Below are 14,149 nucleotides of genomic sequence, written 5' to 3'. Positions count from 1 at the left end.
TTTAGTAATTAAGCAAACAGTTTCTAAAATATATAAAGATAGAAGGGTTAAAATTTCGTGATCTTTGAAGTAACTTCTGCAATGTGTTGTTCTTCTGAGGCCAAACAGATACCTTTTTTTGTAATTTAAAAATAACATCTAACTTGGCAGCTGTACTAGAACCCCAAAAAGGAAGACCATATCGAAGTAGAGACTCGAACAAGGAAAAATATGTTGAGAAGATGCTAAATTGAGTTCTTTCGAGACATATCTTATATCATAGCAGACTGAGGCGATTTTCTTACTTAACAAATCGATATGAAGGGACCATTTGAGGTTGCTGTCTAAAACAATACCAAGAAATTTTACAGAATCAACGGTAGAGATTTGGCTGTTATTAACAAGCAAAGGTGAAGAGCACTTTTATAGGATAATGCTACTATCTTATCCCCATTAAAAGAGAGTAAATTAGAGTCCGACCAGGTTTTTATCGTAAGCAAATCAGAAGTTATAGTTGCATGAAGAGATGCAATAGTTGAGTTGCTCCAAGTGATACTAGTATCATCAGCAAAAAGAAAAATTTTCCCATCGATTTTTAAATTAGTGATGGCATTTACAAAGATAAGGAACAGTAGAGGACCCAATACTGAACCTTGTGGTACTCCACATACAATGTTTTTGAGACTACAGTCAGTATCATTTACTCTAACTAGTTGTTTCCTATTATTCAAGTAAGATTGGAACCAATTCAAAGAAATACCTCGAATTCCATATAAATTTAGTTTTTTAATCAAAATGTGATTTACAAAATCAAAAGCTTTGGCATAGTCTCAGAAAGTTTTTATGAGTCTCTCAATAATTTTGGAGAGTACCGGTAGTAAGGCAATAGATCTATAATAATGAGGCATTATAATAAATATTGCATGTAGAACATTAATCCTTTTTGGGAATGTGGAAGAACAGCTGAGGATAATACTTCTTAAAAATTGATCTATAAATGTTGAAGGAAACCGGTGTAATTTTTTTCTGGGGGCAATATTCGTCTTTGTACAATATTTACACAATGGAATGGTTTAAGTTAGAAGTCAAATAAAGATTCTTTGTATCGACAAACAGACATACGAAAACTATGTGCAAACTATGCACAAACAAGATAAATATGTTATAAAATGTTATTAGCTTTGTCAAATCATTTAAAGAGCACAAATATTGCATGTCTGGACGAACAATATTTACAGCCATGATAAGTTTGATCGCGTGAGCACTAATATTGTATGCCCAAAACATACTGTTTGTGCACATCCAACGGACATAATATTTCTGTGCAAGTCGGTTTTGGGTACAAATGGAAAATATTATATTTTGGCAAGGCGGTTTAATTCATTTACAGTCATTCTGGACTTATAATAATTATGCAGAACATTCATATGACCCTACTGAATATTCTTATGATGTTACATTAAAATCAGCAAAAAGTGGACATACTATGTTCGTGCTTTAAACCATCGATATGATGAAAAATAATTTTGTCCACCTAGCTCGTTCTAATCGAAACACTGAGTCACTCGCATTACTTCTTTTTGTCAAGAAAAAAAGTTGAAATAACAAAGATGGAAGATTTTTCCAAGTGTGTATCATTAGATGTCTTTTTAAAGTTTTTGACATTTCCCCGTTGTCTGGGCAGATTATCGGAGAATAGGCCATTTTTGGGAAAAGTTATTTACCAGCAATTTTATTGCTGGAATCGAATCTTATGATTGTATATATTAATAACATACTTATGCAAAGTCCGCAACTAGTGTGCTACTTTTTTTATAAACAAAATGGCGCCCGAAAATAGTATTTTTTAAAATTTTTGCTCTATAACTCAAAAGATTTTAACTTTACACCAAAAACACCCAAATAAAAATTCACCGTAATTAAATTCTGCATAGAGAAATGTTTTTCCCAATGCGGGTTTTTCCAACAAAATCTTTCATTTGTTTATCAATAATATAATTGTTTATCAATAATTAAATAACTTGGCAATATAAAAGCTCTTTTAGCAACAATTGGATTGTTAATTAAAAATTTACGGTCGCTATAATAACCACAATAATTATGATATTGTCCTTTTCATGAGCATTTTTCAGTGCGTAACAAATGATAGGAAAAAGGGTAAGTCCGTGATAATACACATTTATGACATTTATTCTAACATGACATTTTAGTTAAATCTGACAGTTGTCACATTTTATTTTCAATTTGGAATAGAAACAAATCAAATGTGTTTCTTGCATTTATAAAATGGTATTTTCTTTGATTTGTATAGTCTTATAAATTATACAGATTATATTTGTAATATTATTATCTAATTAAAAAAAATATTTTTTTATTATGGCGCCATCTATCGACAACTAGAATAACTAGAATAAATGTTATAAATGTCACCAACGAAATGTAATCACCGACGTGCCTTTTTTTCTTTCACATACAATTTAATGCGTTAGAAAGAAATCGAAAAACTGTGACGCACTGAAAGATGATCATGAGAAAAAGAATATATTATAAGAATAACTATGATTTTTGTATAAAAAGATACTGTACCGATCTAATGTACTTATAGAATTGAAATTGGAATATAAACAATTAGAATATCTCGGGAAATATTCAATTAAATTAAATCATGAAACCGGTATTGAAAAAAAAAAACGGCAGGACGCTTCTTTTAAAAGAAAAACGTTTAATTGTGATGAGTGGTTCCTGAGATACAACCGGTCAAAGTTGACCGGCATTTACGGCAAAGATATAAACAATAGGATCATAATTTTCGGACCATCATCTTTTTAGTTTTGTCCTCTTTCTCCATACCAATTTTCATATTTTTAAAATACTCATAACATATATTATTATAATAAAAACTATCGATATTACGAGTGAAAATTGCCAAAAATAGCAAAATTCCAATCAAAAATTAGGTTGAAGAAAATGTAATCCCAAAGTTCAAAATCGGTATACGTTAAAAAAATGCATTTTCTCGGCTTCCCATGGAGCAATTTTCTTCATTCTTTTTTTGTTCCCAAGTAACTCGAGTAGAGCCATATAATTAACGCATTATTAAATGTCAAACTTGCTTTTGTTTTGTGATAATAAATTAATTTATTGATTATAACAAAAATTTTTAATTTCTTTAAATTTTTATACAGCTTTCAAATGAGAATATTTGCGTTTTTAACGGTAAAAGGTACACTTATAGTAAGTTTACCTAAACAAGTCTACAACTGGAAAAAATATGTAGTTTTCTTTTCTTATAAATAAATTAATCTATTATAACAAAATAAAAGCAAGTTTTACATTTAATAATGCATTAGTTAGATGGCTCTACTCCAGTTACTTGGGAACAAAAAAAGAATGAAGAAAATTGCTCCATGGGAAGCCGAGAAAATGCTTTTTTTTAAGTATACCGATTTTGAACTTTGAGATTACATTTTCTCCAACCTAATTTTTGATTTTAACTATTTATAATGGGAAATAAGCCACAATATTATTAAAAAATGATTTTATTAACGTTTCGACGCCCAAATCGGGTGCCGTTGTCAAAAGACAAAATACTACTAACATAAACAAAAATGTTGCTTAGTAAAAAAATTCTTCTAATAATTTATTTAATCATTTATATCGGCAATTCAGATAAATATGATACGTTTTAAAGTAGAAGACTTTAAAATGATATTGCCAATATTTATGAGTTGCGTTCCTGGGACGACTTTACTGAAAGTAAATAAAAATAAACATTTTTGTTTATGTTAGTAGTATTTTGTATTTTGACAACGGCACCCGATTTGGGCGTCGAAACGTTAATAAAATCATTTTTTAATAATATTGTGGCTTATTTCCCATTATAAATAGTTAAAATTGTAAAAATGCCACAAGAAAATAGCTTCAGAACAACACTAATTTTTGATTGAAATTTTGCTATTTTTGGCAATTTTCACTCGTAATATCGATAGTTTTTATTATAATAATATATGTTATGAGTACTTTAAAAATATGAAAATTGGTGTGGAGACAGAGGACAAAATTAAAAAGGTGATGGTTTAAAAATTATTATCCTATTTTTATATCTTTGCCGTAAATGCCGGTCAACTGTGACCGGTTGTATCTCAGGAACCACTATCACAATTAAACGTTTTTTCTTTTAAAAGAAGCGTCCTGCCGTTTTTTTCCAATACCGTTTTCATGATTTAATTGAATATTTCCAGATATATTCTAATTGTTTATAAGCCAAAAAATTGTTTATAGTTTTAAAATATTCCTGAGGCCGCTTAAATAGTCCAATTTCAATTCTATAAAGTACAATAGATAGGTACAGTATCTTTTTATACAAAAATCATAGTTATTCTTATATATCATAATTATTGTGGTTATTATAGCAACCGTAAATTTTTAATTAATCATTCAATTGTTGCTAAACTGTTCATTCAATTTCCATCGGCTTCTGGAATTATTATCTATACGAAAAGAGCTTTTACATTAAGTTATTTAATTATTGATAAAGAATTACTTATTTAAAATTTTAGTTGAAAATTAAAGATTTTGTCGGAAAACCCCGTATTTTCCAGGGAAAATTTTCGTCGAAGTAAATCGGGAAAAATACGTCTCTATGCAGAATTTAATTACGGTGAATTTTTATTTGGATGTTTTTAGTGTAGAGTTAAAATCTTGAGTTATAGAGCAAAAATTGAAAAAAACACGATTTTCGGGCGCCGTTTTGTTTGTAAAAAAAGTAGAACACTATCTGCGCACTTTGCATACCTATATTATTAATATATACAGTAGAGCGTCGATAATCCGAACGTCGATCAACCGAACGACCGGTTATCCGAACTCCCGACTCCCGCGCCCCGCACTCGAGTACTGAGCAAGCGTTAGTAATTAACGCTTAAAATATCTTCAATTTTCTTCAATTGTGTATGCAAAAATATGTTGTTGCAAAGACTGCACTTTTTTGTTTAATTGCTATTTGTCATTATCAAGGTATAAACAAATATACAGTTATATAAATATGGTTTTTATTCACTTGTGGATAAATATGTATGACAATCTCAATATAGTTCGATTATCCGAACAAATCGGTTTTCCGAATGCTTATGTCCCCCAATTAGTTCGGATAATCGACGCTCTACTGTTCTATCATAAGATTCGATTCCAGCAATAAAACTGCTGGTAAATATCTTTTCCTTGTATTTTGCTAATCAGAACAGAGCACCAGTGTGTATCCTTAAATGCCTTTTCAAATCTCCATCTTGACTAAATTGCCTAGAACAAATTTCACATTTATAAGGTATTTCTCCAGTGTGCATCCTTAAATGCTTTTTCAAGTTTCTACCTTGACTAAATTGCTTAAAACAAATTTCACACTTGTAAGGCTTTTCTAAAGTATGTATCCTTAAATGCCTTTTCAAATCTCCATCTTTACTAAATTGCTTAGAACAAATTTCACACTTATAAGGCTTTTCTCCAGTGTGCAATCTCAAATGAACCTTAAAGTTACTTGCACCATTAAACTGCTTAAAACAGAATTCACACTTGTAAGGTTTTTCTCCAGTGTGCGTTCTCAAATGAACTTTTAAGTTACCTGCTTCATTAAACTGCTTAAAACAAATTTCACACTTATAAGATTCTTCTCCAGTGTGAACTTTCGTATGTACATTCAAAGATTTTTTATACGTGAACTGCTTAAAACAAATTTCACACTGATAGGGTTTTTCTCCAGTGTGTAATCTCAAATGAACTTTTAAGTTACCTGCTTTATTAAACTGCTTAAAACAAATTTCACACTTATAAGATTCTACACCAGTGTGAACTTTCGTATGTACATTCAAAGATTTTTTATACGTGAACTGCTTAAAACAAATTTCACACTTATAGGGTTTTTCTCCAGTGTGTAATCTCAAATGAATCTTCAAGTAACTTGCATCATTAAACTGCTTAAAACAGAATTCACACTTATGAGGTTTTTCTCCAGTGTGAACTTTCGTATGTACATCCAAAGATAATTTATGAGTGAACTGCTTAAAACAAATTTCACACTTGTAAGGTTTTTCTCCAGTGTGTACTTTCATATGTCCTTTCAAATGATTTATTCGAGAAAATTGCTTAAAACAAATTTCACACTTGTGAGGTTTTTCTCCAGTGTGCAATCTCAAATTTACTTTCATATTACTTTGCTTGGAAAACTGCTGAAAACAAATTTGACATTTGTACGACTTTTCTCCTGTGTGTGTTTGCAAATGATGTTTCAAAGTTCCTGCTTGAGAAAATTGCTTGAAACAAATGCGACATTTGTGGGGTCGTTCTCCATTATGCATTAGCAAATGCTTTTTCAATGCAACAGTTGTAGACAATTGCTTAAAACAAATTTCACACTTGTAAGGTTTTTCTCCAGTGTGAGTCAACAAATGTATTTTCATATTACTTTGCAGCGAAAACTGCTGAAAACAAATTTGGCACTTAAACGGCTTTTCTCCAGTATGCATTAGCAAATGCTTTTTCAACGTATCGGTTCTAGAAAATTGCTTAAAACAAATTTCACACTTGTATGGTTTTTCACCAGTGTGCGTTGTTATATGATTTTTCAAATGATGTGCTAGATTAAACTGCTTAAGACAAATTTCGCACTTGTAACGTCTTTCTTCACTGTGCACTGTCAAATGCCTTTTCAAATTGCCTGCTGAAGTATACTGCTTACAGCAAATTTCACACTTGTAAGATTTTTTTACGATTTGACCTTTGTTATTTTTACTTGATGTTTTTCTCTCACTGCATCCGCTCATATCATAGTTTCCTTCATGATACGTAATTGATGTTTTCTTTTTATTGTCCTCTTGGGCGCAACCTAAAAAAACAAACAATAATATGTGCATTTTACTGAAACGAAAATGTTAATGCAGAAACAAGGAGTTTCACAAACAAAAAGAAGAAAACAATTTCTAGAACACAGAAGTTTATTGACCTAGCTAGGCTGTAAGATTTGTTATAATTATATGTTTGCACGAAGACGCATGGTAAAATATCAGGAGAAGTTTTAGATCAATCAGTAAACCATATTAAGTTCCCATTAAGTAATGTACTTATGGGACTTGTCTAGATACATAGTATTATAATTGAGCTTATCAGAATCAAAACCTGCTAAATCCTAAAATTTTTGTTTTCATTTTTCTACACAATTTAGAAGTTCAAGTACTTATATTTATATTAATCTACAGGCATAAGATTTCGGCTCAAAACCTTCTAAATCCGCTTTAAAATATTAGTGGAATGTTGACGTTAGAATCAAACCCTGTTATGTCCATTACTTTTCTATCTATCTATAAGCGAGGTTCCTACAGCCTCTGCCGCTTCTCGCATTTCGACCGCCATCTTTTTCTGTCCATCCATTCATCTTCTTTGCGGGCTCTATCTCTCAGGATGTGCCGTACATTTTTTTCTCAAGCAACTGAAGGCCTTCTCTTTTTCTTATATGTTGTGGTATGTAATTTAAAGCTTTCTTTGGCCATCTATCTTCATTCATTCGTTGACGTGACCATACTACACTAATTGTCTCGTTTCAATTCTATCTACACTGGAATATACAGTATTTATCCTCCTTCTAATATCTTTATTCCTGGTGTGATCTTTTTTGGATATACCACACGCTCTCCTTAGACAATCCATTTCTACTACTTCTATTCTTTTTCTATCTTTTTTCGTGATCTGCCAAACTTCTGCCCCATAAGTCATAATAGGCTCTACCAAGGTACGATAGATTGTCAATTTCGTTTTTTGTCTTATCTCTTTAGACCATAGTAGAGAGCTTAGTATGTTTACCGCTTTTTTGCCCTGCTGCGTTCTGTTTTCGATGTCTCTTTTGGTAGTGCCTTGTTTAGATATTATAGATCCGAGATATTTATATTCTTTACATGTATTTGTGGTTCCAATTTCTAAATCTGGATCTTCTTCATCATCCCCTATTTTAAAATACTCTGTCTTTGACATATTCGTATTGAGGCCCCATTTTTCATATTCTTTCTTCAGTTTTCTAAACATGTAGTCCATGTCTTCCTCATAATTCGTTACGACTACCTGATCATCTGCGAAAAACAAAGTTGTTAGATATTTTCCACCGCCTATGTCTATTCCCATTCCGGATACGTTTTTCCTCCACTGCTCTAGCGATGATTGACTATATATTTTAAATAAAGTCGGAGACAGACAACATCCTTGTTTAATCCTCTTTGTTGTTGGAAATGACCCAGATATAAAGTTTCCTTCTTTTAGAGACTTCTTGCATTTTTGTATATATTTGCGATAGCATCCACATACTCTCTACTAAGACCTACTTTCGCCAATGTTTGAAACAATTTTTTCAAAGGTACCGTATCGTATGCCTTCTCTAAATCTACAAACAGTAGGTGGGTAGATAGATTCCTTGCCTTTCGTTTTTCTATTACCTGCTGCAGAACGAATATATTATCAGTGCACAATCTTCCTGCACGAAATCCACTTTGTTCTTCCATGTCTTCATATTCTGGTTATATTCTTTCTTTTATGATTCGACCATACAACCTTCCTACTGAGCTGGTAACAGTTATTCCTCTATAATTAGAGCATATGCGTTTATCCCCTTTCTTGTATCTTGAGCTGATGTATCCAACATTCCAATCATCAGGGATATTTTGTCCTTTTAAGCATTCATCAAATACTTGAACCAATAACTCATGTAATATTTTTGGTCCGTACTTTACCAACTCAATTGGGATGTCTCCAGGTCCTTCTGATTTACCGTTTTTCGATCTTTTGAGGGCCTCGCTTAACTCTCCGGTTGTTATCTCAACTATTTGTGTATGTTCGGATGATTCTTCCATTTCGATCTCTTGGAATTTACAGCTATCTTCGTTCAGTAAGACCTCATAATGGTGTTTCCACTGTTTCAGATCTATTAACTTTATGTTAGATTTTTCCTTTCCTTCCCTCCGGAGAGACTATCACCTTCCACGCTTGCCCAACTCTTGTTCCACCGATATACCTATCCACTTCTGCGCATTTTCGATCCCACATCTCATTTTTTACTTTTCACTACTTCTCTTTTTACATCTCGATTTAATGCTGTATATCTCTTGTGATCTTCCTTCTTTCTTGTTGACATACATTTCTGATAAGCAGTTTTCTTCTTGTTTACTAACGTATGCATATTCCCGACCACCATTCTTGATTTTTTGTTTCACGTTTGTCTTTATATAGTATTTTTACTACAAAAGCGATATTACGTAGGTCAAAATTTTTGACGTAAGAGAACTGTCAAAACAGAATGTGACTTTTCATTATTGCCATGTTTATTGTACAGTGAGAAGCTAGGCATCATTACTTGTCAGATATATTTTTCTCTATTATTGTTTATTGAACAAATAATATCCACAATTCTTTATTTTAATTATAGGGCTTTTCATCGATTGTCATTTGTTTCGAGCTTCTGTCATGTGTCACATAATATTAATATATCTACGTCATACGTCTTTGGTTTGTAACATTGTATATACCAATAACGTATGACGTAGATATATTAATATTATGTGACACATGACAGAAGCTCAAAACAACTGTGAATGAAAATATTGCCCTATTGATGTCAGTTGGATTTCTATACTTGCCGAGATATATTAATTAACAACAATATTATCATAATGTATAATCAATAAAATAGACAATTTAACTATGTGTTCACAGGTACATTGTTATTTTTATTTATATTACTAACTTAACATAAAAAATACTAGATCTAAATATAGTTTTTGAAATAAAAATACTTTTTATTCGTATATTTTATATTTAATTCGCATTAAATACTACTCAGAATATCCATCTGTCATTTTTAGCCTTAAAATATATTATTAAATGATCTCTTTTATTTATTATATATACTTAAAATTATTATTTTTTGGGATATTGAACTTAAATAATTGGTTTAGAAAATTTATGTTATTGAGATACATTGTTATTTTTATTTATATTACTAACTTAACATAAAAAATACTAGATCTAAATATAGTTATTGAAATAAAAATACTTTTTATTCGTATATTTTATATTTAATTCGCATTAAATACTACTCAGAATATCCATCTGTCATTTTTAGCCTTAAAATATATTATTAAATGATCTCTTTTATTTATTATATATACTTAAAATTATTATTTTTTGGGATATTGAACTTAAATAATTGGTTTAGAAAATTTATATTATTGATAATAATAAATGTTTTTGGTTATTTAATTAATATAATTCTAAAATTCTCAATGCAATCGCGATTACGTTTTTCTTATTAAAATACCATGTAGACGCTTATACAAGATCGGGCAATTCCGTGTTGGTGTGGTATTTTAGCTGTGCTAGAGAAATTCAATTCTAGAGTTGATGTTATGGAATATCATTATGTATTTTCGTTAACATTAACAAATATTTTGGGATATGAATAATATATTTCCGCAATTGATGAAATCCGATTGACATCATTAATTAGAATAAAGAACTAGAGATATTATTTGTACAGTAAACAAAAACAAAGAAAACTATCTGACAAGTAATGACATTAACGTGGCCATGATGAAAAGTCACATTCTAATGTTTTGACAGTGCTTTTACGTCAAAAATTGTGACCTACGTAATATCGCTTTTGTAGTAAAAATACTATACCCCAACGTTTCACTTGCAGCCTCATGAATGTATTTTTTAAGTTCCTGGTATAATTCTTCCGCTGTTATATTTTCCCGTCCCACATTTTGTAATTTTGTGGCCAGTCGTAATTTGTAAAGAAATTTCGTTGAATCTTCTTTGAAGCTTTCTAGATCAGTGGTGCTCAAAGAGTCGATCGCGACCCAGGCAACCAAGTGACGTCATATAACGTTGAGGAAACGTTAGTTTTTGGTTGAATATAACACGTGTTTGAATATTACGTCATATAGACGTCTTTTGTAGGTGATTCTAAATACGTAAGATTAATGACGTTAAAATTACGTTTAAAAAACGTTTTAATTTCAGACAGCCTAAGTCTGACGTCACAAAATTGGGAGGAGCTTGCTTGTTTGTAATGACTCCAAACAATTTCGTTTAGGTATAGATAACGCTAAATGTTCATAAGAAATTTCTCATTTATTGTTTACGTGGTTTGTGCCTTGTGTGATAAAATAAGACTTTTCATTTAGATATTTAGTTGAAGAAACGTGTAAATTAAGCGATTTTTATGTGTTTTTGCTCAGTGAGTTAGTTTAATGCAGTAATTCTTCTTGACTATTTGAGGTTATGTTTATTTGTTTTTAATTAAGCGTTAAATGAAGATATTAAGACAGCCCTAAATTAAGATATTAGTATGCTGGATAACTTGTTAATAAATTATTTATTAGTTTCATATATATGTTGTTTCAGTTTTGACACAGTAAGTAGGTATATATAACTAGTAAAAATTCAAAAATGTGAGGGCTGGTACAATCATGCAGAATCAATGATGCTTCTAGCCTAGCGCACAAGCGATCTTAAACAAGTGGTAGTACTTATATCTTCGACACATGGGACGTAGGCCTATAGGTTTCATGTTATGTACCTATTTTTTATACTATTTTGAAACATCTGAAAGAGGTCGCTTTTTGAAAGTATTAAAGACGTGATTTTACCGACGTGAAAAAAACGTAGATACGATTACGTTTTAAGATCGTCACAATTATGACGTCCAATCGATGAGACAAATACACGTGATTTTCAACGTCAGTACTACGTCATAGAAACACGTCAATTGGTCATTTATATGACGTGTTATCTACGTTATAAAAACGTCGTTTGGTTGCCTGGGGATCGACCGGTCGATCGCGATCGACCGGTCGATCGCCAAAGTTTTTGAAGTCGATCGCGATTCACGGGAAAATACAAATGGAAAAGATATTATGTCTGCTATCAAAGAAGTCCAGCTGTAACGTCCAACGGTTACTATCATGCGGCTATCTCAGCAATTAACTGAAACGCTCTATAGACGTATCTAAATCATGGGAAAGATTTGGAAAGCAAAGTTAAAAGTGATACTATGAAGTGAACTTTTCTTTGCAATTTGACGACTCACCCGATATTAATGATACCGACCAGTTATGTATTTTTATTCGGATGGTATTTTCTGATATGTTTGCTAAAGAAGAATTGTTAACAACGCCTCTGAAAGAAAAAAATAGAGGAGAAGATATACACAACGTTTTGTTTTTTTAATTTTGTAAAATAATAGGAGCTACCGATTTACAAACTAGTGTGTATTACAACAGATGGTGCACCATCCATGACTGGCATTAACAATGGATGTGTTACACTGTGTCGAGCTAACGATGACTTTTCATCGTTTTTTCATTTCATTGCTTCATTCACCAGCAAGTTTTGTGTTCCAAAATTTTAAATATGAAAGACGTAATGAAGATGACAACAAAAATTGTGAATTCAATCAGGGCGCGAAGCTTGCAACGACGTTTTTTAAAGCGCAATTGAAAGCTAGCGACTCTGCACACACTGATTTATTTTTTATACAGATGTGAGGTGGTTGAGCCGTGGAAAATTTTAGATGGGTTCCAGGAGTTACTTTTCGAAACAATTTGTTTTCTAGAAGAACGAGGGAACGACACTCATCTACTTCAAAACCAAAAAATGGCTGAGTGATCTGGCTGTCGTATCAGATTTAGCAAATCATTTGAACCTCTTTAATTTGGAACTACAGGATAAAAATAAAACAATTATTATCGATGTGATGAGCACAGTACCTATATTCTTTTATCGAAAAATTGAAATTATTGATTAATCAAATGAACAGAAAAGATTTAAACAACTTTCCATCGTTGAAAAAAAGAGTAACCCTCATTTGAATTATGTTTATTATTAGGAGACTGAGCTGCAAGCAGTTCGTAGTGAGTTTGATAGACGCTTCGCTGATTTTAAAAAACACATATATTGTAATATTTATGTCTACTCAATTTTCTTGTGAACAGATGAAAAAAATTGCCACTGAAATCTCCATTACTTTCAATTAGATTCAATTAGCTAATTTCCGTCCAAAATGAGGTACTGAAAATAATATATCTTCAATCCAGAGCGACCAATATGAAATTTTTTTGCCTTTTATATCGCCAGAAAAATATCCGTCTTTGAGGCAAGTAGCTTTGCAGTTCACAGCATTTTTGGATCAACATACTTGTGTCAGTCTGCATTTCCCCAAATTAAGGTAGTAAAAATGAATATTTCCCCATAATATGAAAAACTTGTGGATGATACGCAGTGCCATGCATCAATATCCAAATAAAATTAAGATGAAAAACATGATTTTAATTACGACTCTCAGTAGTTACAACTTTTTATTAAATAGAAATGTGCAATAAAGTGTTTCATTTTCAAAATTGTTTTTTTTTTACTATCAGTCGATCGTTGGAAGATTGAAGTTTATGTGGTAGATCCCACGCAGTATAAGTCTGAGCACCACTGTTCTAGATTATATTTAGGAGATCTTACTTCTTGTCCCTTTTCTACATTCTGTACCTGAGTGTTATTGTTTTTGCGATAGGTAACTATCACGTTGGCCATAAGTAAGTAAACGATGGTCGGATCCACGGTATACCCTTAAGTCAGTGGTTTTCAACTGGGAAGTTTGACGTTGGATTACATAGTCGATTATCGAGCGCAGATTCCTAGTAGGTTGTATCCATGTAAATTTGTGGATGTCTCTATGTTGAAAAAATCCATTCATAATTTTGAGGGGTTTATTCATAATTTTTATTTCATAATTTTTCAAAAAATCCATTACTTTTATGAACAATAAAATACCATTGCGAACATTTAAAAGACAGAGACCAAATAGTCCAGATCCAACATTAATTTTGCATAATCAAATTATATCTTCCCCTAGATCTCAATTACCTACGGGAGGAATATTAGCCAGTATTAACTATAAGGGAAATATTAAGAATTATCCAGTTGCATCTCCTTCAGACTTGAGCATGATAAATTCAATATTAGAATTAGTTACGGAAAGTTTCACAAAAGTTTTAGTAACAAAAAGTATAAATGTAAATAAGAAAGAACTCAAAAACTTAGTGAAATTAACTATAAATGGAAACACGTCATCACATTCTCAGAC

At 31.4% G+C, this 14,149-nt stretch overlaps 3 protein-coding genes across 3 annotated transcripts in view; 2 read left to right on the top strand and 1 right to left on the bottom strand.

The window, feature by feature from the left end:
- The window catches only part of LOC126886473 (uncharacterized protein K02A2.6-like), a 373,574-nt gene that overhangs the window by 82,003 nt on the left and 277,422 nt on the right, over positions 1-14,149 (top strand). The window lies entirely within an intron of this gene.
- LOC126886470 (uncharacterized protein K02A2.6-like) overlaps positions 1-14,149 on the top strand; it is a 372,383-nt gene that overhangs the window by 83,247 nt on the left and 274,987 nt on the right. The window lies entirely within an intron of this gene.
- The window catches only part of LOC126886474 (zinc finger protein 260-like), a 66,582-nt gene continuing 57,189 nt past the window's right edge, over positions 4,757-14,149 (bottom strand). Inside the window, exon 3 of the mRNA XM_050653430.1 lies at positions 4,757-6,856. Within this exon, the coding sequence (XP_050509387.1) occupies positions 5,214-6,856 (1,643 nt within the window). The 3' untranslated portion in view covers positions 4,757-5,213. The remainder of the gene's footprint in view (positions 6,857-14,149) is intronic.

The sequence above is a fragment of the Diabrotica virgifera genome, chromosome 6 (assembly GCF_917563875.1).
Source record: "Diabrotica virgifera virgifera chromosome 6, PGI_DIABVI_V3a".
Taxonomy (NCBI): Eukaryota; Metazoa; Arthropoda; class Insecta; order Coleoptera; family Chrysomelidae; genus Diabrotica; species Diabrotica virgifera.
This window is presented reverse-complemented; position numbering and strand designations above follow the sequence as displayed.